This window comes from Hyperoodon ampullatus (genome assembly GCF_949752795.1).
Source record: "Hyperoodon ampullatus genome assembly, chromosome: 2".
In the NCBI taxonomy this organism is placed as follows: domain Eukaryota; kingdom Metazoa; phylum Chordata; class Mammalia; order Artiodactyla; family Ziphiidae; genus Hyperoodon; species Hyperoodon ampullatus.
The window spans coordinates 106,771,123-106,795,506 of record NC_136915.1 but is presented as its reverse complement, the minus strand read 5'-3'; the positions used below and the strand labels follow the sequence as shown (position 1 = coordinate 106,795,506).

Sequence of the window (24,384 nt, the reverse complement as noted above, 5' to 3'; positions counted from 1 at the left end):
TAGCATATGGTATTTGTTTTTCTCTTTCTGACTTACTTCACTCTGTATGACAGACTCTAGGTCCATCCACCTCACTACAAATAACTCAGTTTCCTTTCTTTTTATGGCTGAGTAATATTCCATTGTATATATGTGCTACATCTTTATCCATTCATCTGTTGATGGACACTTAGGTTGCTTCCATGTCCTGGCTATTGTAAATAGAGCTGCAATGAACATTGTGGTACCATAATATATTTTTGAGGCTCATCTGTGTTGTAGTATGTATTTCATTCCTTTTAGGTGTTGAATACTATTTCATTGTATGGATATCCCATATTTTGTTTATTCATTGACCATTTGATAGTTGGAATGTTTCCACTTCTTGCACTATTATGGATAGAACTGTTATGAACATTCACATACAAGTGTTTGTGTGGATACTTTCATTTCTTTTGGGTAGATAGTGAGGAGTGAAATTGTTGGGTCATATGGTAAGTTTATCTTTAACTTAAGAAGTTGCCAAACAGTTTTCCAAAGTGGCTGCACTTCCTACCACTAATGAGTGAGTGACATTTCGGTTTTTCCACATTGTTGTTTCTTCATATTCTCCAATTGACATTGTGTATTTTTTAAATTATAGCTATCTTAGGGAGTAAGAAGTGGTGTCTCATCATGGTTTTGATTTGCATTTCTCTAATAACTAATGATGTAAGCACCTTTTCATATGCTTATTAAACATTCCCATACCTTTTAGGTGAAATATCTATGTGCACCTTTTGTCCATTTTAAAATTGGATAACTTATTTTCTTGTTGTTGATTTGTATTTTATATTCTAGATACAAGTTCTTTAATAGATATATGATTTGAAAATATTTTCCCAGTCTGTAACTTATCTTTTCATTTTATTGATAATGTCTTTTGAAGAACAAATATTTTAAATTTTGACGAAGTCCCATTTTTCAATTTTTTTTCTTTTACCACTCATGTTTCTGTCTGACTCAAGGTCAGGAAGATTTAACCTGTGTTTTCTTCTAAGAAGTATATAGTTTTAGCCCTTCCATTTAGGTCTATGGTCCATTTTGAGGGAATTTTTGCATGTGGTGTGAGTTAATGGTCTAATTCTGATGGTCAATTGATTTTGACAAAGATGCCGAGTAACTTCAGTTGGGGAAAAGTGTAGTCTTTAAACCAATAGCACTGGGACAACTGGATTGTCTACATGTTGAGGGAAGGTCAGGGCATGTTATATAAATGGAGCCCATCTGAGTCATCACCAGTTGGCATCGGAGTTTGGGGGGAACTCCTCAGCATGGGTTGAATAATATGCTCTATCAGGAAAACTCACAAAGGCCAAGGGTAGGCAAAGGAATAGAGGGCATGATTTCCCACACTAATGGGACTCCCTCTATCTTCCTGTCTGTCTCTCCAATCTTAGGGTTAGCAATTTGCACTGTGTCCTCCCATCTTTTATGGATCCAGGAAGAGTTGTTGATTTTTCAGTCTGTTCAGCTTTTTTACCTGTTGTTAGGATGGAATGGCAACTTCTAAGCTCCTTGCCTGCAGAACCTACATGTATTATCTCCTTTAATTTTTAAAATAAACTGTATTTTTAGAGGAGATCAGGTGTGTTCAGGATGGTATGCCTGTACACATAGAATAAGCTTTATTTTTAGAGCGGTTTTAGTTTTACAGCAAAATCAAGCAGAAAGTACAAAGTGTTTTCATATACACACACCCACAGCCTCCCCAACTATCAATATCCTGCACCAGAGTAGTACGTTTGTTACAATCATGGACCTGCATGTAGAGTTATCACTCAATGTGCATAGATTACATTAGAGTTCACTTTTGGTGTTGTACATTCTATGGGTTATGACAAATGCATAATGATATGTATCTACTATTACAGTACCATGTAGAATAGCTTCACTGCCCTAAAAGTCCTCTGTGCTCCACCTGGTCATCCCTTTCTCATTCCTAAACCCTAGCAACCACTGATCTTTTTACTGTGTCCATAGTTTTGCCTTTTCCAGAAGGTCATATGTTGGAATCATACAGTATTTACCTTTTCAGATTGGCTTCTTTCAATTAGTACTTTGCATTTAAGGTTGCTCCATGTCTTTTCATGGCTTGGTAGCTCATTTCTCTTTAGCTTTGAGAAATATTACACTGTGTGGGTATACCACACTTTATCCATTCACCTACTAAAGGACATCTGGGCTCTCTATTATCTTCCATGGATCTATTTATCTATTCTTTCACAACGCTACACTCTTTTTTTTTTTTTTTTTTTTTGCGGTACACGGGCCTCTCACTGTTGTGGCCTCTCCCGTTGCGGAGCACAGGCTCTGGACATGCAGGCTCAGTGGCCATGGCTCATGGGCCCAGCCGCTCCGCGGCATGTGGGATCTTCCCGGATCGGGGCACAAACCCACGTCCCCTGCATCGGCAGGCGGACTCTCAACCACTGCGCCACCAGGGAAGCCCTCTGAGGAGCTTTTTTCAACATTTCTTGCAGCGTAGGGTTACTGATAACAAATGCTCTCAATTTTTGTTTGTCTAAGAAGGTCTTTATTTCTCTTCAGTTTAAAAAGGCAATTTCACAGAATACAGAATTCTATGTTGGTGTTCTTTTTTTCTCTCAACACCTTGAATATTTCACTCCACTCTCTTGCTTACATGGTTTCTGAGAAGGATGTAATTCTTATCTTTGCTCCTCTATAGGTAGTGTGCTTTTTTTCCTCTCTGGCTTCGGTCAAGACTTTTCTTTTAATCTTTGATTTTCTGTAATTTGAAGATAATATGCCTGCTTGGTGTTCTCTGACCTTCCTGGAACTGGGGTTTGGTGTCTGACATTAATTTGGGGGAAATCCTTCGTCATTATTGCTTCAAATATTTCTTCTCTTCCTTTCTCTCTTCCTTCTCTCTCTCATATTTGCATTACTCATATAATACACCTTTTATAGTTGTACCACAATTCGGGGATATTCTGTCCTGTTTATTCTTCCCATATTTTTTCTCTTTGTTTTTTAGTTTTGGAAGTTACTATTGACATATCTTCACACTCAGAGATTCTCTCCTCAGCCATGTCCACTCTGCTAAAGAGCCCATTAAAGGCATTCTTTTTTTTTTTTTTTTTTTTTTTTGTGGTACACGGACCTCTCACTGTTGTGGCCTCTCCCGTTGCAGAGCACAGGCTCCGGACGTGCAGGCTCAGCGGCCATGGCTCACGGACCCAGCCGCTCCGCGGCATGTGGGATCTTCCCAGACCGGGGCACGAACCCACGTCCCCTGCATCGGCAGGCGGACTCTCAACCACTGCGCCACCAGAGAAGCCCTAAAGGCATTCTTTGTTTCTGTTACAGTGTTTTTGATCTCCAGCATTTCTTTTTGATTCTTTCTTAGAATTTCCATCTCTCTGTTTACATAACCCATCTGCTTTTGCATGTTGTCTACTTGGCACATTCGATCCCTTAGTGTATGAATCAGAGTTGTTTTAGATTCCTGGCTTGATAAATCCAACATCCCTGCCATATCTGAGTCTGGTTCTGAGGCTTGTTCTGTCTTTTCAAACTGTATTTTTTTGCCTTGTAATTTTTTGTTTAAAGCCAGACACGATGTGCTGGGTAAGAAGAACGCTGGTCAATAGGCCTGTAGTGATGTGGTGGAAGGGTGTGTGCTGGGGAAGTGTTCTACAGTCCTATGATTAGTCTTGGTCTTTTGGTGAGCCTGTGCCCCTGGACTGTGAACTTTACTTCTCAATCCCCCCATCCCCCCTAAAGTGGCACAGGATTGCTAGAGGGGGCAGGAGTAGGGTATTTCCGGTCTCCCAAGCTGGTTAGGCTCTGATAAAACCCTAGTAGGTGAGGGTCTGGTAAAGTGGTTTCTTTTGAGGGCAGGCCTTGTTAAGAACAGCATGCACTGGCGTATATCAAAATGGTTATTTTCCCCTCCCCCTGCTAGAAGTTCTAGGGGTTTTTTCTCGGATATTCACTGTGAGAACCTAGTAGAGTTCCTGTAAGTAAAACAAAAGTATTGGGTGGGGTGTCCTTCTCTGACTGGGTGCCCCCAGAGTTTTTTTAACTCTCAGATGTGTCCACACCTAGCCTCCAGCAATTCATCAGTTACAGTCCAGGTTTTCTGATGCCAGTGCTGGTTTTCACTGAGGCTTCTGCTCATAGATTTCTGCTCAGATAAATTGTGATTCTCTGTATCTGCCAGTCTCTCCAGTTTGGGGGGTGGTGGTGTGCCCTGTGACCTCACTTTTCTGAAGGATCTAGAGAAGTTGTTGATTTTTCAGTTTGTTCAACTTCTTACTTGTCGTTGGAATGGACCGGCAACTTCCAAGATCCTTACTTCCTGGATTGGGAAAGAGAAGTCCCCCATATTGTTTAATTTTCATGATGAGAATCCAAGGAGATTGGTATTATTATTTAGTAGAGGAAACAAAAGATGTTTTGAGTCTTGCCAAACATCTTGAGGACAGTGGAGTCAGAATCTGAATCAATAAAACCTGACCCTGGGGTGACTCCAAAGCCGATTCTCTTTATCAGAAAATAATGCTTATCTTTTAGATACCCAGTGTTCTGTTCAATTGTTGAAACTTTCCAATGGGGAAGATTTCTCTGCCTTCTTTATCCATGCATTCTAATGTAGGACATTTTTAGGGGCCGAGAAGTCCCTTCTGAGGTTTCATGTGTATCTCTCCATGTGACTGTGGACATTCCGCTGTCCACACTTCGGATGCAATGAGAACAGCCTTTGGCAGTATCTTTATAACATCCCTGCTCATCGCCCTTGGGATCTTGGGTCTTGGATCTAGCCCTCTGAGTTCAGAAGGAAAAGCAACTTAAAAAATGACACAAATGTGTCTAGGACCAAAAAAAGAGTACAGTTATCACCCAGGTAGATGTATACAGGAAGAACTTACACTAGATTCTCTTGTAAAGTAAGCTAACTCCATTATCTACATCCCAAATTGCCTTCTTGCCATTTGTTATTGTGATTTGTTTCTCTTACCCCAAACCAGTCTGGAATGACTCAGTCAAGCTGCCACCTGGTGATTTCAGGGCTGAAGAGACTTCCTGGCCATCATGCCTACTTAGAAGTCCCTATAATAAGTACAGTTATTACAGAGAAACTTGGGGAATTTTACTGCATGTTCATCAGCCAGCAAGATAGTCTGAGCATGAAAAAAAAATCTGATTTATGAGATGGTGGTGGGGTGGTTAAGAGAGTGGATGTTATCTTACCAATGATTTATCTGGTTTCAAACCTTATTTTCAAGGTTGCTTATTTATTCTTTTGCACCACAAAAGACAATGAGGTTCTGAGATATTCTCATCTGATTTCTGACATAAGAGAATAACGAGACCAAAGTCATGGACTTAACACAAATTGGAACAGGCTTCAACAAGTGGTATCTGAGGCATAGTTCTGTGATCTAGAAGTGGAATTCCAGAGAGTGAATTTCTAGGAAGTTCACCAAGCCCCAGTGGATGTGATGCTGAGTCCCAACTGGAGACAGGGGTATGAGGGCTGAGGAACAGGGAAGAGAAGAGCAAAGTCTATCTAGGTGCCGTCACATGCTACATGAGGTGGCTGGGTTGTCCAGTTCTCTCAGGAGTCTGCCCAAAGACTGCCCACTGTCAGAGTCCATGTTCTTGGAGACCCCTGGGTAAGAGAATATTTCTCAGACTTTAATTTCTTCAGTTGGTTGAGCTCTTTAGTACTTTATTGAGAAAGCCTACATCTATCTAGTAAAACTATCCAATATGACTGAAATAAAGATGTCTCCTTTCTCATTTATTGGTCAAGGACTGGTGTAGTCTAATTTGTTTCCAGAGTTCCTGAATCTCTTGTCTCTTTTCACTACCTCTGCTGGAGGTCAGTGCACTACACAGAATAGACATTATTTAACAGGATCCTGTAGCATCCTAGGTCACAAAGACAAATATTTTAGGTTTTCATTTGTTTTTCTGTTCTCTCATGTCGCTGGCATTTGCTCTGTGAACTAACGTTAGTTTCCCAAGATCCCTTGCAGTGGTGCATGAGTTAGGCTATACCAGGACCACCCCCACCCCATAACCCTTTTTGATCCTGTGAAGCTGCCATCTTTTCCAAGGCACATTGTTGCTACTCCAATCAGTGTGTTGAGGGCCTTCTTCACACTCCTGCTCATTTAGGCCTCCTGTCCCACAGTGCAACTGTGACTGCTGTGTCAGCCAGGCAGTTGCCCTTAGAGGTGCTTCCTTAGTATGTCCCTAAATTTTAGCATAAGCGCCCCATCCTTGCTGCCAAATTAAGACCCCTTCTTGGCCTCAAAATGACCATCAGCCCAACAATGCAGGAGCCAATTTTAACTTTTAACTGAATAAAAAGTTAGGATCTAACACAAGGGTCATTGTCAATTATCTTTTTCCTTTTATGAACCCATTAACAATGACATCTAACTTGGTCTCCCAGGCCTCTTTTCAAAGACCACAATCCTATAAACAGTCTACTGCTCTTTAAGTGTTCTAACTACACTAGCTTTACTTCCCTTCTTTTATCTGGTTCATCTGTTCTGCCCTGTCTCATAGATAGGGAATATGATTTTTGTTGGGGAATATTTTATATGGATAGCTCTTCTGTCCAGAGTGCAAGTTTCCATAGTTATCTCATAGAGATATAGAGGATGTAAAAAATATAGCTATTTAAGTCATTACTGATCTTCCCTTTAAAGATCATTTATTTAGAGAAGGAGCAAAGGAGCTGATTATTTGGAAGTCTGGGTGTTCACTTCCCCTGTATTCTGGGTTCTGAATACACCCCAGTATAGGCAAACAGGACTCTCTAATAACACCATACTTTACTTTCTTTTTATACATATGTAGGTGGCATATAGTCCATACATTTGGGTTAGGCAGATGGCTATAGCATTAAGAGTTATGACCAGAGAGGCTGCTGCAGGACTGCGTTCTCTTTCTGTGTTTCCCATGCTATCTAATGTTCTCTTGACCGTGGTTATGTGGGATAAGCTGGGCAAAAGTGGAACTGTACTGTGGCATGAGTTCATGCAGCAAAGTGTCGACTCAGGAATGATAGGAGACTTTTCATGTCTTTTGGCTTAGGTAGTGACCAGTTCAGCTTGGTTCTGTCCTAACTCACTGTTTTCCCTCTGGGACTTCTATACTTCTCCATATGTGACAGTGCAGTTTGATCCAGCTTTGTCTTTTTTGATTAATTCATTTAACAAATATTTACTGAAAGCCTTCCATGGTGTTGGGCATGGTTCCATGCGCTGGGAATGAAGAGGTGACCACAACTGATAAATGTGGCTGTGCAGCTGCAGATTAGCAATAAACAAACAAAGGATAAGTTAACTGCCGATTGTAATAAGTGCTGGGAGGGAAAAAAAAACAGGGTAATGCAATGAGTAAAGTAGAGACTATTCTAGATAGGACAGTCAGGGAACTCTCACTTGATTGGGGCAGTGACTTTTAAACTGAGATCTAAGTTTCTAGAAAGAGCCAATCATGGAAAGAGATTGGGGAAGGACATTTTATGTAGAGGGGATAGTAAAGGTGACAGTCCAGAGGCAAGAAAGAGTTTGGCTTGTTTAAGGAATAGAAAGGAGGCATTATGGCTGGGGCATAGTGAATGAAGCGGAGAGTGATAAAGGATTAGCAAGAACAAGATCCTGCAGTGCCCTGGAGAGCTGATGATCAGTGTAGAACTGATACTCAGTGGAATGGGAGGCCACAGAGAGGCCTTAAACAGGTGAGGTATAGGATTTGCTTGTACTTAAAAAATCTATCAGATTGTTGTATAGAGAACAGAATGTAACAAGGAGTGAGAGAACATGGGGAAACCAGTTATGAAGTTATTTATTTAGGGCACTGGAAATTCATTCTTAACTTTATTGTTGACTTCAAGCGTCAGATCTTATTCAGCTGGATTCCCCTGCTCTAGAAGTCTATTTTTGCTGACTACTAGTCTGGGGAATTTTTACTCTGGTAGGGCATCTATTCATTTTTCCATCTCTCCTTTCACCCACGTATCTTCAGTCCATCCACCCATTCATCCATCCATCCATTCATCTATCCATCCATCCATCTGTCCATCCCACAAACATTTATTGAGATGCTGCTATATGCCAAGCCCAGTACCAAGTATATAGTTTCTTGCTCAGAGCCATGTACAGTCTATTAGTGGTGAGAGACAAATAAATAAACATAACACATTATAATAAGGATTGTAATAGTATACTGTGCAAAACACAATAGGAAACACTTAACAAGTAGCCAGGTAAGAATAGGTGACATTTGAACAAGGTATTGAAAGATGAATAGGAATTTGCCAAATAATAATAATAATGAAAGCTACTATTTTTTTAAAGGAAACATTTATTTATTTATTTATTTATTTATTTATTTATTTATTTATTGGCTGTGATGGGTCTTCATTGCTGCATGCAGGCTTTCTCTAGTTGCGGCGAGCGGGGGCTACTCTTCATTGCCATGCGCAGGCTTCTCATTGTGGTGGCTTCCCTTGCTGTGGAGCGTGGGCTCTAGGCTTGCGTGCTTCAGTAGTTGTGGCATGCGGGCTCAGTAGTTGTGGCTCGCGGGCTCTAGAGAGCAGGCTCAGTAGTTGTGGCACATGGGCTTAGTTCCTCTGCAGCATGTGGGATCTTTCAGGACCAGGGATCAAACCTGTGTCCCCTGCATTGGCAGGTGGATTCTTAACCACTGTGCCACCAGGGAAGTCCCAAAGCTGCTATTTCTTAAACGCACTAGAACTCTGAACTTTACATACATTATCTCAATCTTTCTCCCATCCTAGCGAGCTAGGTAGTATAATCCCCATTTTATAGACAAGGACATGGAAGAACAGAGAGATCAAAAAACTTTCCCAAGTCACAGTCCTGTCAATCCTATGCCTGTATGACTCCAAAGCCTATGCTTTTAACTATATTATTTCCCTATTATCTACAGATAGGAGTATAAGTTTTGTTGGGGAATATTTTATATGTATAGCTCTTCTGTCTAGAGTGCAGATTTACATAGTTTCATAGAAATGTAGTATATTCAAAAATTTTAATCCACTAGCTACTTCAGTTATTATTGATCTGCCCTTTTAAGATGTCTTTTTTCAGAGGAGGATTTTAGGCAAGAGAACAGCATATACAAAGCAGTGAGGCAAAGAAGAGCATCGGCACATTTGAGGAATATGAGGGATTTGGGGTGGAGTGGTTGAGGGTGCAGGGGATGAGCCTGTGGACAGGATGGGACCGAGGCAGGATGGCATCACACACCCTATTAAGATTTTGTCTTCTTCCTGTGGGCGAACTCAGCAGTCAGTCCCTTCACCCTCTTTCTCTACAACTTGGAGAACTGGATCAGGTCCCGACTGATCTCGGCAACTGACCGGCAGCCTAAAAGAACAATGTAGTTAAAAAGCTCATTTCTCTAAAACCCCAGTCACCTACCCCACTGTGGGGAAGAGATGGTCTAGTGGGAACAAGCTTGACTTGACCCTTGTGCTCACCCTGATTAAATGTTATGTATACAGAATGAATCATCTAATTCTGATTGCACTGGGAATTATTTTGTGAGCCTGTGCCGGTGTCTTCTTTTAAAACAGCCATGTCAAAACGGCATGGTAAAAATGTAAAAAACATATTTCGGCCTTTTGAAAAATCACTTTGTGTGCAGTGGATACCCTTGAGCTTTATCTCCGTCGTGATAAGGCTTCAGGACACAGGAAGTATCTGTCAGGGAGGAATATGACTCAGGGAAAGCAGACAAGATAGGGCGAGTGTTTCATACAACTGCCTTCTATGAAAAAGTTTTGTAAAACGCAACACCCATCTTTGGTGGAGGAGCTTCATTAAAATGCAAAACTGGGACTGTCACTGAGATGAGACACAGGGATTGGAGAGAGTGGCTCCAGACAAATGTCAAGAGAGAAGGGAGAGAGTGAGAACACGAGCTGGAGAACTGTAGGCGCAGAAGACAGTGAGAAATCACTGGGGATAAGAGGATGTATAGTGTTTCACTTGAAGTTCTTTCCCCATCTGTGATGTATGCACCGTCACCTCCCAAAACCTAACTAGCAAATTGTATTACTCACAAAAGTATAACTAATGAGAGGGTCTTTTCCCAAAAATGGAAGTGGAGGAAATGGTTGAGTTTCATGCCTGCGTGGATTATAAGGGACAGAAACGGCAGGTGTGGAATACATAAATAACCCGTAAAATGAATTAAGTCAGCAGAAGCAGGAATTCAGAGCCAGAGGTGCTCTCGTCAGAACTGACAATGAGTTTGAGAGCTCTGGGTTTCCACAGGGCAGACAGAATAATGCAGCTTCAGAGCAGGCAGACCTCCTCAAGGAGCACAGAGATGCCAAAATATAATCTCTGCTTATACATTGTAGTAGAAATAAATATTTAAATTATGTAAAAATGTCTCAGTAGTTGCATCAAAGTGTTGTGATTCCATTTTGAGACGCAAAGTATCCGTTCACATTTAAGCCCTGGTGATATCTGTGTACTTGTTATACTTATCAGTATAAACTCATCAGATTGGGTCTGGGTCCCACAAGGTACCAGGGACATTGCCTTACTCTTGGTAGAGGTTCAGTAAAAGTTTAAGAGTGAATGCATAATTACAATGTATTCCTGCTTTTTCATTACTGTAAATTATGTGGATATTCACACTAAAAAGCTTTGGCTAAATTAAAGCAAAGTGGTTAATTCCAAGCAATAAATCTCAAGAAGATTCATATACTCTTCTGATTTAGCCCCTCACCTTACGAGGGATGAGAACTGAGTAAGCTGTGTGCAGGCTTGTACTGATATGATTTATATGTGCACATTTTTGTTTTTTAAGACAAATCACAGTTTTACCCTTTTTATAAATATAATTTCAGCAATTGGTCTCACAGTTAGAAAAACATTAATTTTAAACTTCTTTTGCTTTCAACCCTAGTGCAAATAGTGTTCTCCTCCCAAATCTGTGATGTCTCAGGGTTATAAGGGGAAAATATCACACATTTCTAGGTGAATTAGGGAAGAGAAGTCATATTGACCGATCACCTCCTGGGTGCCAGGTTTGTGTCAAGGCATCTGAGATGCAGTGTGCAGAGAAAAGCTAAGGGGTGACAGAATCTCTGGGGTTTCACATTATGATTTCACACTTTAGTGAGTTCCACCAAAAACACAGCCCCTCCTTCAGCTGAGACCTCCTCTCCCCGGGGACTAGCCTGTGGGGCGTCTTTCCTGGGGGAGCGACACACACAGAGGTTGCCGAGGGATGGCCGTTGGCCTAGGTTTTCTATTCTTCCTCTTCCTCCCCAAACCCTCCTCTCCATCCCACATTTGGTTGTTGATTAGTAATTTTTCTATACATTTAAAACAATACATTCTCACTGTAGAACAATTAGAAAGAAAAGAATATAAAAAGTCAGGCATAAAAGTGTTCATAATCTTGCTTTTTCTTTCTTTTTTTCCTGCCCCCTTTAAAAAAGGGTGCTCTCCATGCTCTATTTCAGAAAAAGATTTTCCAGCCACCATTTCCACCCCAATGGTTGTTAAGTATAAACTTTTGGTGGAAGAAAAAAGCTTTGTTATTGTGAATTCCCCCAACAGGCTTCTGTTAAAGAAGTTCAGATATCATTTCACAAGGACAGGAGAAAATATTTGGGGGAGCAGGAGAAGTCACCTCAATCTCCTGGAATCTGCAGAAACCATACATATTCCCATCCCTCTTCCCACCACCACCACCCCCACCAGGGGCAAAACACACCAATACGATATTTGTTCACACTTGTGTTCTCCCCTCCCTCATGGGAGCAACTTGGGTCATTTATTGCCTTATCTTCATAGGCTTTGGCCCAAAATGGACAGTCCCAGTCCTTGACGCCTTAATCCATTTCCCTTTTTTTTCTTTTAAACTGCTAAGTGGAAAGGGGCTGGTGCTGGCATTAATGCCAATCTAAGTTTTCTAGCTTGTACTACTCAAGCTCAAAAGGGTGAGTCTGCAGCCCCAGTGGACACTATGCAACTTGGACGCTGAGTACCAGATACTTGTCTAAATATCAGATCAAAACCAGACTTGAAAAGACCTGGATGTCTTGCCTTGTGCCTAGCACATGTCAGATGCTCAGTAACATCATCTACAGAAATAAGTTAATGGCGTGAAAGCAGTCTTGACTACACTTCAGAGCTCTTGATTCATTATTTCCTTACTTCTGGAGGAGGTTTCTGTTATTACCATATTTTAGAATTGAGGCGTGGGTGGAGGTCTTATTGGGGTTCGTCTTGTCTGTCTCTCACATTGCAATTGATTACCATCTATAGCTGACAGTCAAAGACAGAGCTATTGGCCATTGGCATTTGGGCAGGACAATTCTTTTCTGTGAGACAGCTCCAAGCATTTTAGGATAGTTAGCATCTCTGGTCTTTGAGCACTAAATACCTCCAGTACCCACCCTGCATCATTGTGCCGATGAGAAAAAAATAAACTGATCCCCCAAACAAAATGCCCCTGAAGAGAGAAGTTACCATCATTAGTTGAGAACCACTATTTTACAGGATCCCTGGGATTCCAGGCTTTGCTAAACACGTTGTTTTTGTTTTTTTTTTTTGCGGTACGTGGGCCTCTCACCGTTGTGGCCTCTCCCGTTGCAGAGCACAGGCTCTGGACACGCAGGCTCAGTGGCCATGGCTCATGGGCCCAGCCGCTCCGCGGCATGTGGGATCTTCCCGGACCGGGTCATGAACCCGTGTTCCCTGCATCGGCAGGCGGACTCTCGACCACTGCGCCACCAGGGAAGCCCAACACGTATGTTTTTATGAGCACTGCTTTACAGTCATCTCATTTTTGACTGAAATAGCCTGGCTGTAACTTCGAGCCATTCATGCTTGTCTTGCTGTCTGCGGTTATGCAGGATAATGCTTCTCCTTCTCCCTGTTCTGTCCTACTGTTTGTTTCTATCTCCCCAGCTCCTCCATGCTTCCTCTATGACATAATTTCTCTACTCTTCACAGTCCATGAATATTACTTAAAAGATGACACACAGAACCACATCTGACAAGCCTGATAGGATCTGAGCAAGCCAGAGTAAAACGGGACCCTCTTTCCCCAAATCTGAAATTGCATTTGCTTTTGTAGTAGATGTATCATATTTTGAGTTTGTGCTTAATCTTTGTCTGGCACATTCCTCCCTGTTCTTTCCTTTGGGTAGTCACTGGGTCTGGGAAAGGTGAGCTAGAAGGGCCACTGCTCCTGTTCTTTTATACGGCCTGTTTTCCATTCTGAACCAGGAAAAGAATTGTAAAAACTTACCTGTCAGGGTCATGGAAGTGTGGAATTCATTTTTTAAAATGTTCAAAACTTCCTCAACACCATGTTCACCCTGCTCCCAAGGCAGAGAGAGAGAGAGAGAGAGAGAGAGAGAGAAAGAGGCATGAAGGAACATTCTGACCATGTGCTGAGTATAAATTCTAGGTGAGCTCAGAGCTGTGCTGGGGAGGACAGGGCTACCTGTGAAATTAGAACTATGTTGGGAATAATGGAAAGCAAAGAGGAAAATGTAGGGTGACAGCTCTTGAAAATGTGCAACATGCTGCCGAGGAAGCATGGTGGAGCTGGAGAGGGGTCACTGTCCTTCAGGATCTGTGGCACCTTCCAACAAACAGCCAAGCTTGGGGGTTAAACCACAGAAATGTGTGGAAACGAATGAGAAGCGTGGTACCTTCTGGCTGGTTTTCACTTTGCCACTCTCACCTTGTAGGCAAGACCCCATAGGATGGGTCTCCCCAGAAAAACACATTTAGCCCCAAGGGCCAGAGCTTTCAGCACATCATTGCCGGTTCGGATGCCACCATCCAGGTACACTTCAATTTTCCCTTTCACAGCAGCCACCACTTCTGTCAAGGCATCGATCTGAAAAGGACAGGCAAGTGTGGTTCGAGGGATTTCCCTTTTGACTCTCAGGGTGTCAGGGGACAGCAGTGCCCCCTCAGCATGGGCTGGCACCAGGAGGTCCAAGCAGGGGTGATGCCTAACTGTTCCTCCCCTCCCGTGCTTGAGGCTGCAGGTGCCTATCATAGCAAGGCAGCCACATTCCCAAGGTCCAGGGACTTTCTGCAGGCTCCCCGTTCTGCCATTTTCTGCTCTGACAGAGATGGAGCAGAAACCTCTGTTCCTCTTCACATCCCCTAGGGGACATTTTCCATTTGTAGTGTTCACTTTAATGCTCTTCTTTTTAAAGAACATTTTGACTTTTGATTTTCTTCCACTTTTTCTGTTTCTAAGGTGGCACAGCTAGAAATGCTTTCCATTGCTAAGGCCCTAAGTCTTTTTGGCGAAACAAGTGTGATCGGCCATGACCCTAGTGTCTGGACCACAGCCTGTACAGTGTAACTGGGCTGTACATCATTCCTAATACAACACATTTGAGCAACTTGTTCCTGACTCCTTTGGGGGTCATCTGAGACATGGGATAGGTATGCAGCAGCAACACTGTAAAACTAGGGTTGAAGACTTCAAAAGACAAAATAGAAACAGCTGATCACTCTGGCCTGGTTGCTCCACTGGACCTTTTCTCTCACCTTGTCTCTTTCATTCCAGGATCTTTGGTCAACAAGCCTTGTGGACCTAAGGTGCCCCAGACCAAGCTGTGTTCCTCCAAGTCTATAAGGAAGAGTGACTGCAGAGTCTAGGAGGAGGGTCCTGGAGGAAAAGGTTCTGGAACTGCCTCGGGGGTTCCTGTTCTGTGCCTCTTTGAGGAATGACCAGAGAGTAGAAGTAGAAACTGGGCCCTAAGAGGACTTGTGCTGCCAAAGGTGTCAATTCAAATTCTACCTGAACAAGATCCTTCGCTGAGACTGAGCAGAGTATGAAATCAGGGAGGAAAGAACTTTGTACTTTAATTTACAAGTGGAGGAGAATTGAATATGTCGTGACTTACATGTAAAGACTGGAGGGAATTCACATCCAAATAAGGGGTATTTTTACAGTCCTACCATGGCATTATTTGGAATATTTCTACAAACTATTTCTACAAATATTGCGAGAAATGAATAAATATACTTGTGCAAGGACTCTTCTAGTGAGCCATAGTGCACAATGGAGCTGACAGTAATTTGAGAAACAGAATAGGGAGTGAATTTCAGCCTAGGGTTCCGTATGGCTTGAGAGTTAATTTTTGATAATCCACAACAGGGCATTCATTAGAGCCTTCTGGCGATAAAAGCTGGCTGATCCTTTTCCCTGGTTCCAGTAGGACATACAGGGGTGTTAGATATGGAGTCTTATAGAGATGGAACTTTGCTCAGAGAGTCACATCCCTCACAAGGAGCGGACTGGGTTGAGAAGACTGAGGAAATTATCCCCAGCATAAAATTTAAGGGGTGCCAAAAATATAAATAATATTTGAAGACAAAATTTAAAAAAATCAAATGGCAAACTTTGACCTGTGAGCTGGGGGCTTGTTTTGATAAATAAAGTTTTATTGGAACCAGGGCCAGGATTACAGTGAGATGAGTGGGGCAGTGTTATGCAAGTGCAGGGACGGATCCTTTCTTTGTTAAAAATGTTGATATTTTGTTCACCATGGATTTTTTTGCATTAAATTTCATTTTTTTAAACAGTGTATGAAACTATTATATACCTTACTCAGTTTTTCTGGCACCTTCTAAAATTTTGAGCCAAGGGTGGGTTCCCCACTAGCCTCACACTAATCTTGGTGCTGTCCCTGGATGACCTTGGGTTTGGTTGTTAGGTCAAATGGCTGGGGAGAACAACATATTGATCAACGTGATGGGGCAGGAGAAATTCTTCTTGTTCTGGCGCCTGCCTTTGCCAACACTCATTCTCTATTGAGGAAGTGCAGTGGGAAAATTAGTGGGCCACTTCTTCCCACTCCTTACTCAGTCCTCCACAAGGGGGCAAGACTAGCTAAACTGATTAGTGAGGGAAAGCAGATTGTATTATATATATATATTTTTTTGTTTGTTTTGTTTTGTTTTGTTTTGTTTTGTTTTTTTGCGGTACGCGGGCCTCTCACTGTTGTGGCCTCTCCCGTTGCGGAGCACAGGCTCCGGACGTGCATGCTCAGCGGCCATGGCTCACGGGCCCAGCCGCTCCGCAGCATGTGGGATCTTCCTGGACCGGGGCACGAACCCGTGTCCCCTGCATTGGCAGGCGGACTCTCAACCACTGCGCCACCAGAGAAGCCCTGTATTATATTTTATTAGCATTTTCTCAAAAGTCAATACTCTACCCTGTTTGCTGCTAGTTGGTGAGGGCCTCTTTGCTTTCTGCTCCTATTGTCACCACAGTTGGGACAGCTCAAGACCTGCTAAGCTCTTTTGCATCCTCTGTTCTGTCAGTTATGAGGTGTGTGAGAGATAGCTTTGTGGGCATCCTTGAAGGAGTTGGGTGAGAGAGCTCAGTGTGTGTTCTGAAGACCTGTGTTCTTCTAAGGTCTTAGGTCAAGAGTTGGGATGGGAAATAGGAGGCCTGACCGTTCCCTGCAGTTCAGCTCTTATGGAGAGTCATAGTAAAGTGTGCCCCTTGCTCTCCATCATTCCATGCCTGTTTGCTATCAGATAGAGCCTGGTGGAGAGGAGGAGGCCAGTGATTGGTATTTGAAACCCCCAAGCTTCACAAGCCTTGAAATGTACAAACTGGCTGATGTAGCTTTTCTATTTCCTGGAATTTTTTTAAAGAAGTAATTGAGAATGTGCTAAAGATTTAAGGATGGTCACTGATGTGTTGTTTAAAATAGTGAATGCTTGGAAGCAATCCAGATGTTCAACAATAGGAAGCTGGTCATATAAATTGTCTATTCATACTACACACCATTAAAAACAAGAAAGCATATCTATTGAAATAAAATGAGCTCGATATATTAATACATGGAAAGAAGAAAGTTACATAATATCATGTATAGTTTTCAAACGTAAAACGTTATGGTCACATTAAGTTGATTACCAAACTATTGTCAGTATGATAGTGCTTTTTATCTTATTCTTTTTGCTTATGTATGTTTTATAGTTTACTTGTGGTGAACATGTCTTACTTATATAATAAAAAGGCCAAAAAAGACTTTAGAGGAAAAAAACCCACTTCCCTTTCTCAAAATGAGTCAAGCGGCAATAGAAGAATCTCTTGAAAAATATAAGCTATAAATCTCCATGAAAATAAATTAACAATTGGACTTCCCTGGTGGCACAGTGGTTAAGCATCCGCCTGCCCATGCAAGGAACACAGGTTCAATCCCTGGTCCGGGAAGATCCCACATGCTGAGAAGCAACTAAGCCTGTGTGCCACAACTACTGAGCCTGTGCTCTATAGTCTGCGAGCCACGACTACTGAGCCCGCACGCCACAACTACTGAAGGCTGCGTGCCTAGTGCCTGTGCTCCACAACAAGAGAAGTCACAGCAATGAGAAGCCCGTGCACCGCAATGAAGAGTAGCCCCCGCTTGCTGCAACTAGAGAAAGCCTGCGTGCAGCAACAAAGATCCAAAACGGCCAAAAAAATAAAAATAAATTTTTAAAATAATTTTTAAAAAAAGAAAATAAATTAACTCCCTTAAAAAGTTCTTTCCCTTCCTCCCTCCTTTTCTTTTTCTTTCCCCAGACTCCATCTATAAGGGACAAATTCATAAGTTAGGGGAAAAATTAGACTGTCCCAGATTTTTAGCAAAGGATTCATAGGGCATTTAAAAGTTTTACTGTGAAAGACAGTTATTTATTAGCTTCCGTTAGGCACTGTTTCTTCCTGGGATGTGTCATATGAGAAAATATGAGGTTCCAATCCATGCAGACAGGCAAGCTTCCAGCTGAATGCTTCTTCCGGAAGGCAGGAGACCTCCATGACTTGGGAACAACTCTTCTATCAAATTTCACCTTAAACACTTATTGTGTGAATTCAGACAAGTTACTTAACATCTCTAAACTCTAGTATCCTCATCTGTAAAATACGGATAATAATGCCCATCTTGCAGGACTGTTTTGAGATTTAGAGATGACATACGTTGAGTTTGTAAAAAGAGCCTGGCACACACTAGGCTATTATTAATGATTAAAAGTCCTTAACAATTCACAGGTAGATATGAACACAGGTGGTTAGGGAGAGGGGAATGTGCACCAAATTGCATAGAGTACCTTGCTGTGGACACACACATACACACACACAACAGAGCACTCACAAACACACCCAGGCTGAAGTCATCCTACTTACAGAAGCAGGAACCTCATCAAGCTGCCTCCCACCATGGTTGGAAACAATGATGCCATGGACATTGTACTTCACAGCTAACTCTGCATCCTCTTTTGTCAAGATCCCCTTAAGGATGATGGGCAATCGAGTCATGCTCTGAAACCAGGAGAGATCATCCCAGCAGATGGATGAGTCAATGGGGGACATCTGGAGATAAGGCATTAAATTTCCCTGTTGGGGAATAAAAGAGAACTTTAGTCCTGAACTCCTTCAAGACTCCCATTCCAAAGATGGGACACATTTGGAGAGCCTCCAAAAGCTTGAAAAGAGGACCCACAAAACCCAACACTACTTCTAGCTCCTTTTCCTAACAAAATTTATGTAAAAGACTTTCTACTTCGATTGCTTATTCATTAACCATTACTTGTGTCCCTGCTCAATAATTATGCCAAGATCTGGGCACACAAAGACAAATAAGACACAGTCCTTACTTAAAAAAAAAAAACCGCAGAGTTTAGTGAGATAGATAAGCAAAAACATTTATAGGCCATTGTGATGTGTTATGATTGAGATATGCACAGGGTAAAAAGAACTAAGCAATACTTCAATAACCTTAAGTCAGATATTATCCAATATTTATCTTGGCTCACCATGTGAGTCAAATATCTGTAGATCCCAATGTGTCCCTGGAATCTGAGCTAAGATTCCAGAAAACCTCAAGGCCAATTTGTGGTTAATGAGTAGAACTGTTGAGTCACTTGGCTGGGTATCAGAGCTGCCCTTTGGCTGAAAAGGCTGATATCACTACCTCTAATGTAGCCAAGGGATTCCAACTTTACCATGGCTTTCTCTCTCTGGGGCACTCCATCCCATCGGACTATAGGATTTTAATGGGAGAAGTGCCCTTTGTAGTCACCTTGTCTAAACAAGTGTGCTGTAGCACTCTGGTACCCCGTGGATGAGTTCTAGGTGTGCAGAGATATTTCCTCCCCAGTTTTCAAGGGAGGAGGGTGGGGCTTGGGCTGACTACACACCATGGGCCATTCACCTTGGGTATGAGCATCCTCTTCAGATAGTCAATTTATCTAAGTATGCCATCCAGACTGAGCATTTTCTAAATGTGGCATAAAGTAGAAAATGTTGGAAGAAATTTTTAGTTTGCTCTCTTATTTCATGAAAAAATCCTCTCCCTAGCTTTCCTATTTCCCAGCACCCAGCCCTGCCCAGAACATTTCTGGGCTGCCAGGAATGAGAAAGAACATTTTGTCTTATATTCTGCTTGTCTGGAAGTTCTGGGCAGCAGGAACCACATCTGCTTCTTGAACTGCTGCATCCCTAGTGCCTGGCACAGAACAGGTACCCAATGACTTCTTTTTTTTTTTTTTTTTTTTTTTTGTGGTATGTGGGCCTCTCACTGTTGTGGCCTTTCCCGTTGCGGAGCACAGGCTCCGGACGCGCAGGCTCAGCGGCCATAGCTCACGGGCCCAGCCGCTCCGCGGCACGTGGGATCCTCCCAGACCGGGGCACGAACCCGCGTCCCCTGCATCGGCAGGCGGACTCTCAACCTCTGCGCCACCAGGGAAGCCCCACCCAATGACTTCTTGAGGAAAGAAAGAAAAGAGGAAAGAGGGATGGAAATCTACCTCCTGTAACGCCTGCCCGCCTGGCTCTGGTATCTTTCCTACCTTCTCAGGTGATCCGAGATCTTTTAGCAGTAAGTTCTTCATCAAGTCCACTTGGTTTGTAATGTTGTGTCGTCTGTTGCCAACTTTGGGTGCATCCACAGTGATTACCAGAGCTTTGAAACCCAGGGATTCTACCTTTTGGATCAGCTGTTTGTTTAGCTGCCTGTTTGGGTGCACATACAGTTGGAACCATCGCAGGCCCCCGGGGGCAGTGGCAACAATGTTTTCAAGGCTACAGCTGGCATACGTGCTGGTGATGTAGCAGATACCGGCTGCTTGTGCAGCTGCAAAGCAGAGGACACAACTCAGCTTGGAGGGCAGAGGCATTCTGAACTGGGGTGAGATGCCCTAGGAGCCTGTGTTGCCTCTGGCCAGCTTGCCCTGTGAGTGAAGATAAAGCTTGACTTCATTCTGCTTCCCTGTCAGGCAGGCAGGCATTGCACGTGTTTGATCAGATTGTCTGGGTCCTCCTCTGTATAACCTGTCTTGCAAACTCTGTGTTGCATATTAAAATATTTCAGGCTAGAGATGACCTTGAGTCCCCAGAATGATTTGAAGATGTTGTGGCTTTCAGATAGGAAATGGGCTTCTTGTGAACTCATCAACGAAGCAGAAGGGAATTAAAGAAGGCAAAGGATGAGAAAACGTAATTCCCATGGAGAAGGATGAGCTTTGCAGCAGAAAAAGCATGCTATCTGGAGTTAGAAGAATGCGAGTTCTACCACTTCTTAGCTGTGTGGCCTTGAGTCTCATTTTCTTTATGTGTAAAAGGGCGGGGTGGGGGGATACTAATACCTCTCTTATAGGGTTGTTGCAAGATTAAATAAGATACTAGCTATGGAAGCATTTTTTTAAAATTATGAAGTGAGGTACTATACAAATATTAGGGATAATGAGGATGATGACCACGGTGACAATGGTGTGCTGATTGCATCTTTCTCATTTCCCACTTTAATCATTTTCAGGGAATTCCCCAACAGGTTAATGTCACTACCATCCTACAACCCATGGGCAGAGAATTTGACTTAATCACAATGAATATTTTCAATTCCTAATGTCAACAAGAGGTACCCCATTCTCCTGCTCCACCCCCAAAACAACACAGCACACTCAACCGTGAAGATTTTGTAAAGCAGTCATATTCATACAGGGTATTCATATTTCAACTTAGCCAAATTTGGTTCCTAACCAGATGGATGTCACTTTCAGCTCTAGAATCCATGGATTCATTGCTTCCTACATCACAGAGTCAAGGGAAAGACCCCAGGGAAGCCATGGGCAACTTTAGAAAAAACAGATTTGGCTTAGGGTGAAGATTACAAATGAGTCACAGGAATATTTTTACCCCCTGCCCTTCCTTTCTTCTCTCCTCTCCTCTCCTCTCCTTCTCTTCTCTTCTCTTTATTTTTTTAGTGGTGGCAGATGTGGGGAGAGAACTCAGGGGTACTAGGAAGGAAACAAAACCCAATGAAAAACTTTTTGTCAAATAAGATGATCAAGTCAACTGAGGAGAAGGGAAATGGACCATTTGGACAAGAGCACCTGCCAGGGCCTTGTGTTAGGGCTTAATGTCATGACTTTCTCCTCATCCTAAATTCAGAGGCACACCATTCAGTCCCAGCCCTGGCCCACGAGGGTTCAAAGAGAGCCCTACCCTTGGGGCCACACTGAGCAGCCCTTTCCCCTCAGATGCTGTGTCAGAGGGGCCAGTCAGTGCCCCTCTTCCTTGGGATGGCTTGGTGGGATTTTCACCTCCTATTCACCTGTAGCTCCCTCCCACCCTAACCATTCTTTATAATGGAAAATTGGTATTTTCTCAATCTTAGGGGAAATGTTATGAAAATGTAACTTTAAGCATTCCTTTTCCTACCCTTAATTCCAACCAGATTGCTGTCCCTAAGCCCCTTCTCTAGAGAAATTCTGGAGCTGTTTGCCCCTGCTCTGAAGGACACCTCTACACACTTTAAGGTCCTTGGAAAGGGAGACTCAAGGTGGGCTGGGTTCACACCTCTGGCTGTGCTCATTTCTCCATCAGGCCAGGCAAGGCAGTGGAAACCCGTGGGTGCGATGCAAATAGGGGTGCTGATCTCCTCCCCTTGGATTGTGGTCCGCGTGTCCACCTTTGACACATCTTTCAGGTACCGGGGACGGAGGCGGATTCTGTGCTGGACAACAAAGAGATTTTCTCTCGGTGGGATGACTCACCAGCACGGAGGTGCTGCTTAGTGCTGGGACCTCCAGATTCCTGACACAGATCTAGACCACACTAGGTCCCTAGAAACCACTGGCGGAGTCAGTTGGCTGGTAGCTGATTAGGCAGCATAGACAAGCTAGAGGCTCTGCTCCTCCGGAAGCCTCTCCCAACCCCCTATTCCACATTAACCCCGCCTTCTCTGAACTCCCGGTACACATATGGTCCACGCTGTTCCCTGCCTTGCTCCATCAGAGGACTGTCTCTTGGAGCTGTGCCTCCCTGACCAGACTGTTGGCACTTGGATGCTTTGATTGATCCATCTTAACAAGGACTAGAAAGGGAAGGAATAAGCAGGACGGAGTTCCAGTCTCTTCTCTCTTAGGTTGGAAACAAATCTCTATAAAGCAAGAAAAGGTGATTGAAAGAGAACAAATCCCAGAGAATGACCACGACTTTTTTTTTTTTTTTTTTTGCTAGAGGCTAATTCATTTGAAGATGTGACTTAAACACTACTTTAGAAGGTAGGGAAATTAACAAATAATAATTATATGAAACGAACTTTTAAGTCGAACAGATACTTAGCTTCAGGGTCCAAAAGTGCTTATTTTCCACAACATATTATTATTCCTATACATAAACTGAGGAAGATTTTTCTGGAAATGCTGATTGTGCAAATTTGGGTAAGAGCCTCAGTTACTTCATCTGTGAAATGGGAATAATAATCCAACTTTCCTAATAGTCTTGTGAAGACACAATGAGATAAAGCAATTGAAGTGCCTAGTATAGTGTTAAACAAGTATGAAAATACAGAAGATGGTGTTCACCATGCATCCCATTTTCCAGTTTTCTCCTGATCTCTGTATCACAGAGGTCAGCAAACATTTTCTGTAAAGGGCCAGATGGTAAATGTTTTAAGCTTTGTGCCATGCGGTCTTTGTCACAATTACTCAGCTCTGCTGTTGTAATGCCAAAGCAGCCATGGACAATATGTAGATGACTGAGCATGGCTGTGTTCTAATAAAACTTACTTGTGGACACTGAAATTCTAGTTTCATATAATTTGACATATTGCAATTCTTCTTCTTCTTTTGATTTTTGTCAAGCAGTTAAAAATGGAAAAAAAAAAGCCCATCCTTAGTTTGTGCACCATCCAAAAACAGGCAGTGGGCCCGACCTGGCCTGTGGGCTGCTCTTTACTGACTCCTGTTCTACCCGCTGCTGTGCCGCCCAACTCTTCTCCCTTGAATCAATCTTCTTTCATCCCCAAGACTCCTTGGGTCTCCATATTTCCTCCAGCCTTGAGCCCTCTCTCCTGTTCTGCCTCCAAGCCGGAAGTTCAGGAGCTCAGGAGATTTAGGTTTACCCAGCCAGCTTCTCCTCCCTGCCCAGGTGGCTGGAGACCTTGGGACTCTTGTCCTATCTTGTCAGGTGGCAAAGTCGCTGTGATCAGCACTCAGGAGACTCACTTATGGTAGTTCTGCAGAGGCACTGGGATAGATTGTCTCTCCATCCATGCTCTCCCCAGGCACCTGTCTCCCGCCAAGAAAATCCCCCCAAATCCCAAACAACAACAGAAACCCATTATAATTATTATTATTATTATTTTTTGTGGTACGTGGGCCTCTCACTGTTGTGGCCTCTCCCGTTGCAGAGCACAGGCTCCGGACGCGCAGGCTCAGCGGCCATGGCTCACGGGCCCAGCCGCTCCGCGGCATGTGGGATCTTCCCAGACCGGGGCACGAACCCATGTCCCCTGCATCGGCAGGCAGACTCTCAACCACTGCTCCACCAGGGAAGCCCCAGAAACCCATTATTATGGCTTGAGTACTCTATCTTCTTTGGAGGCAGAAACCAGGACTGCTACCTTCCAAAGAGCTCTCAACCAGTGCACCTTAGCTTAGCGGTAGAAAGGATACAGAAGACCAGACTTTTTAAATGCTGCGATGTTGTCATCCCGAGTGAGGCAGTCATCAGCTCCTCCTTCAATAAAATCCCAAGTTGACTTAGACAGGTGCTCCCGTGCATGGGCCTCAAAGTCTGTCAAACACACCAAGGGCATTTCTGGACCTTTAAAGGAAAAGCCAAAACTGACCAAACAAAACCCAGTAAGAATACTTCTGATATAGAGCAGAGGGTGGCGGCAGGGTAGACTACAGCATGAAGCTGTTTGGATTCAACATGAACTCCCTGTAATATTTATCTCAAAGGAGGTGCTGCCAAACATGCTGATTCCAAGCCCCAAAGCAGGTAGTCATGCTGCACCCCTCCACTGTCCCAAGCCCCTCTCCCAATCCTGGTTATTGGGTC

At 43.2% G+C, this 24,384-nt stretch overlaps 1 protein-coding gene across 2 annotated transcripts; it reads right to left on the bottom strand.

Moving 5' to 3' along the window:
* Positions 1-9,342: 9,342 nt before the first annotated feature.
* On the bottom strand, positions 9,343-24,139 carry HAO2 (hydroxyacid oxidase 2; the record flags this gene model as incomplete). Of its 2 annotated transcripts, XM_079728087.1 has the most annotated exons (7): positions 24,006-24,139; positions 21,892-22,043; positions 19,884-20,167; positions 18,220-18,429; positions 13,753-13,911; positions 13,312-13,381; positions 9,343-9,398 (listed from the first exon to the last, which is right to left on the bottom strand). In XM_079728087.1, the coding sequence occupies exons 1-7, from the start codon at positions 24,134-24,136 to the stop codon at positions 9,343-9,345; spliced, it is 1,062 nt and encodes a 353-aa protein (XP_079584213.1). In that variant the 5' UTR covers positions 24,137-24,139. The 2 variants fall into 2 exon arrangements, with proteins under 2 accessions (XP_079584213.1, XP_079584214.1); XM_079728088.1 differs by lacking the exon at positions 18,220-18,429.
* Between the last annotated feature and the right edge of the window lie 245 nt (positions 24,140-24,384).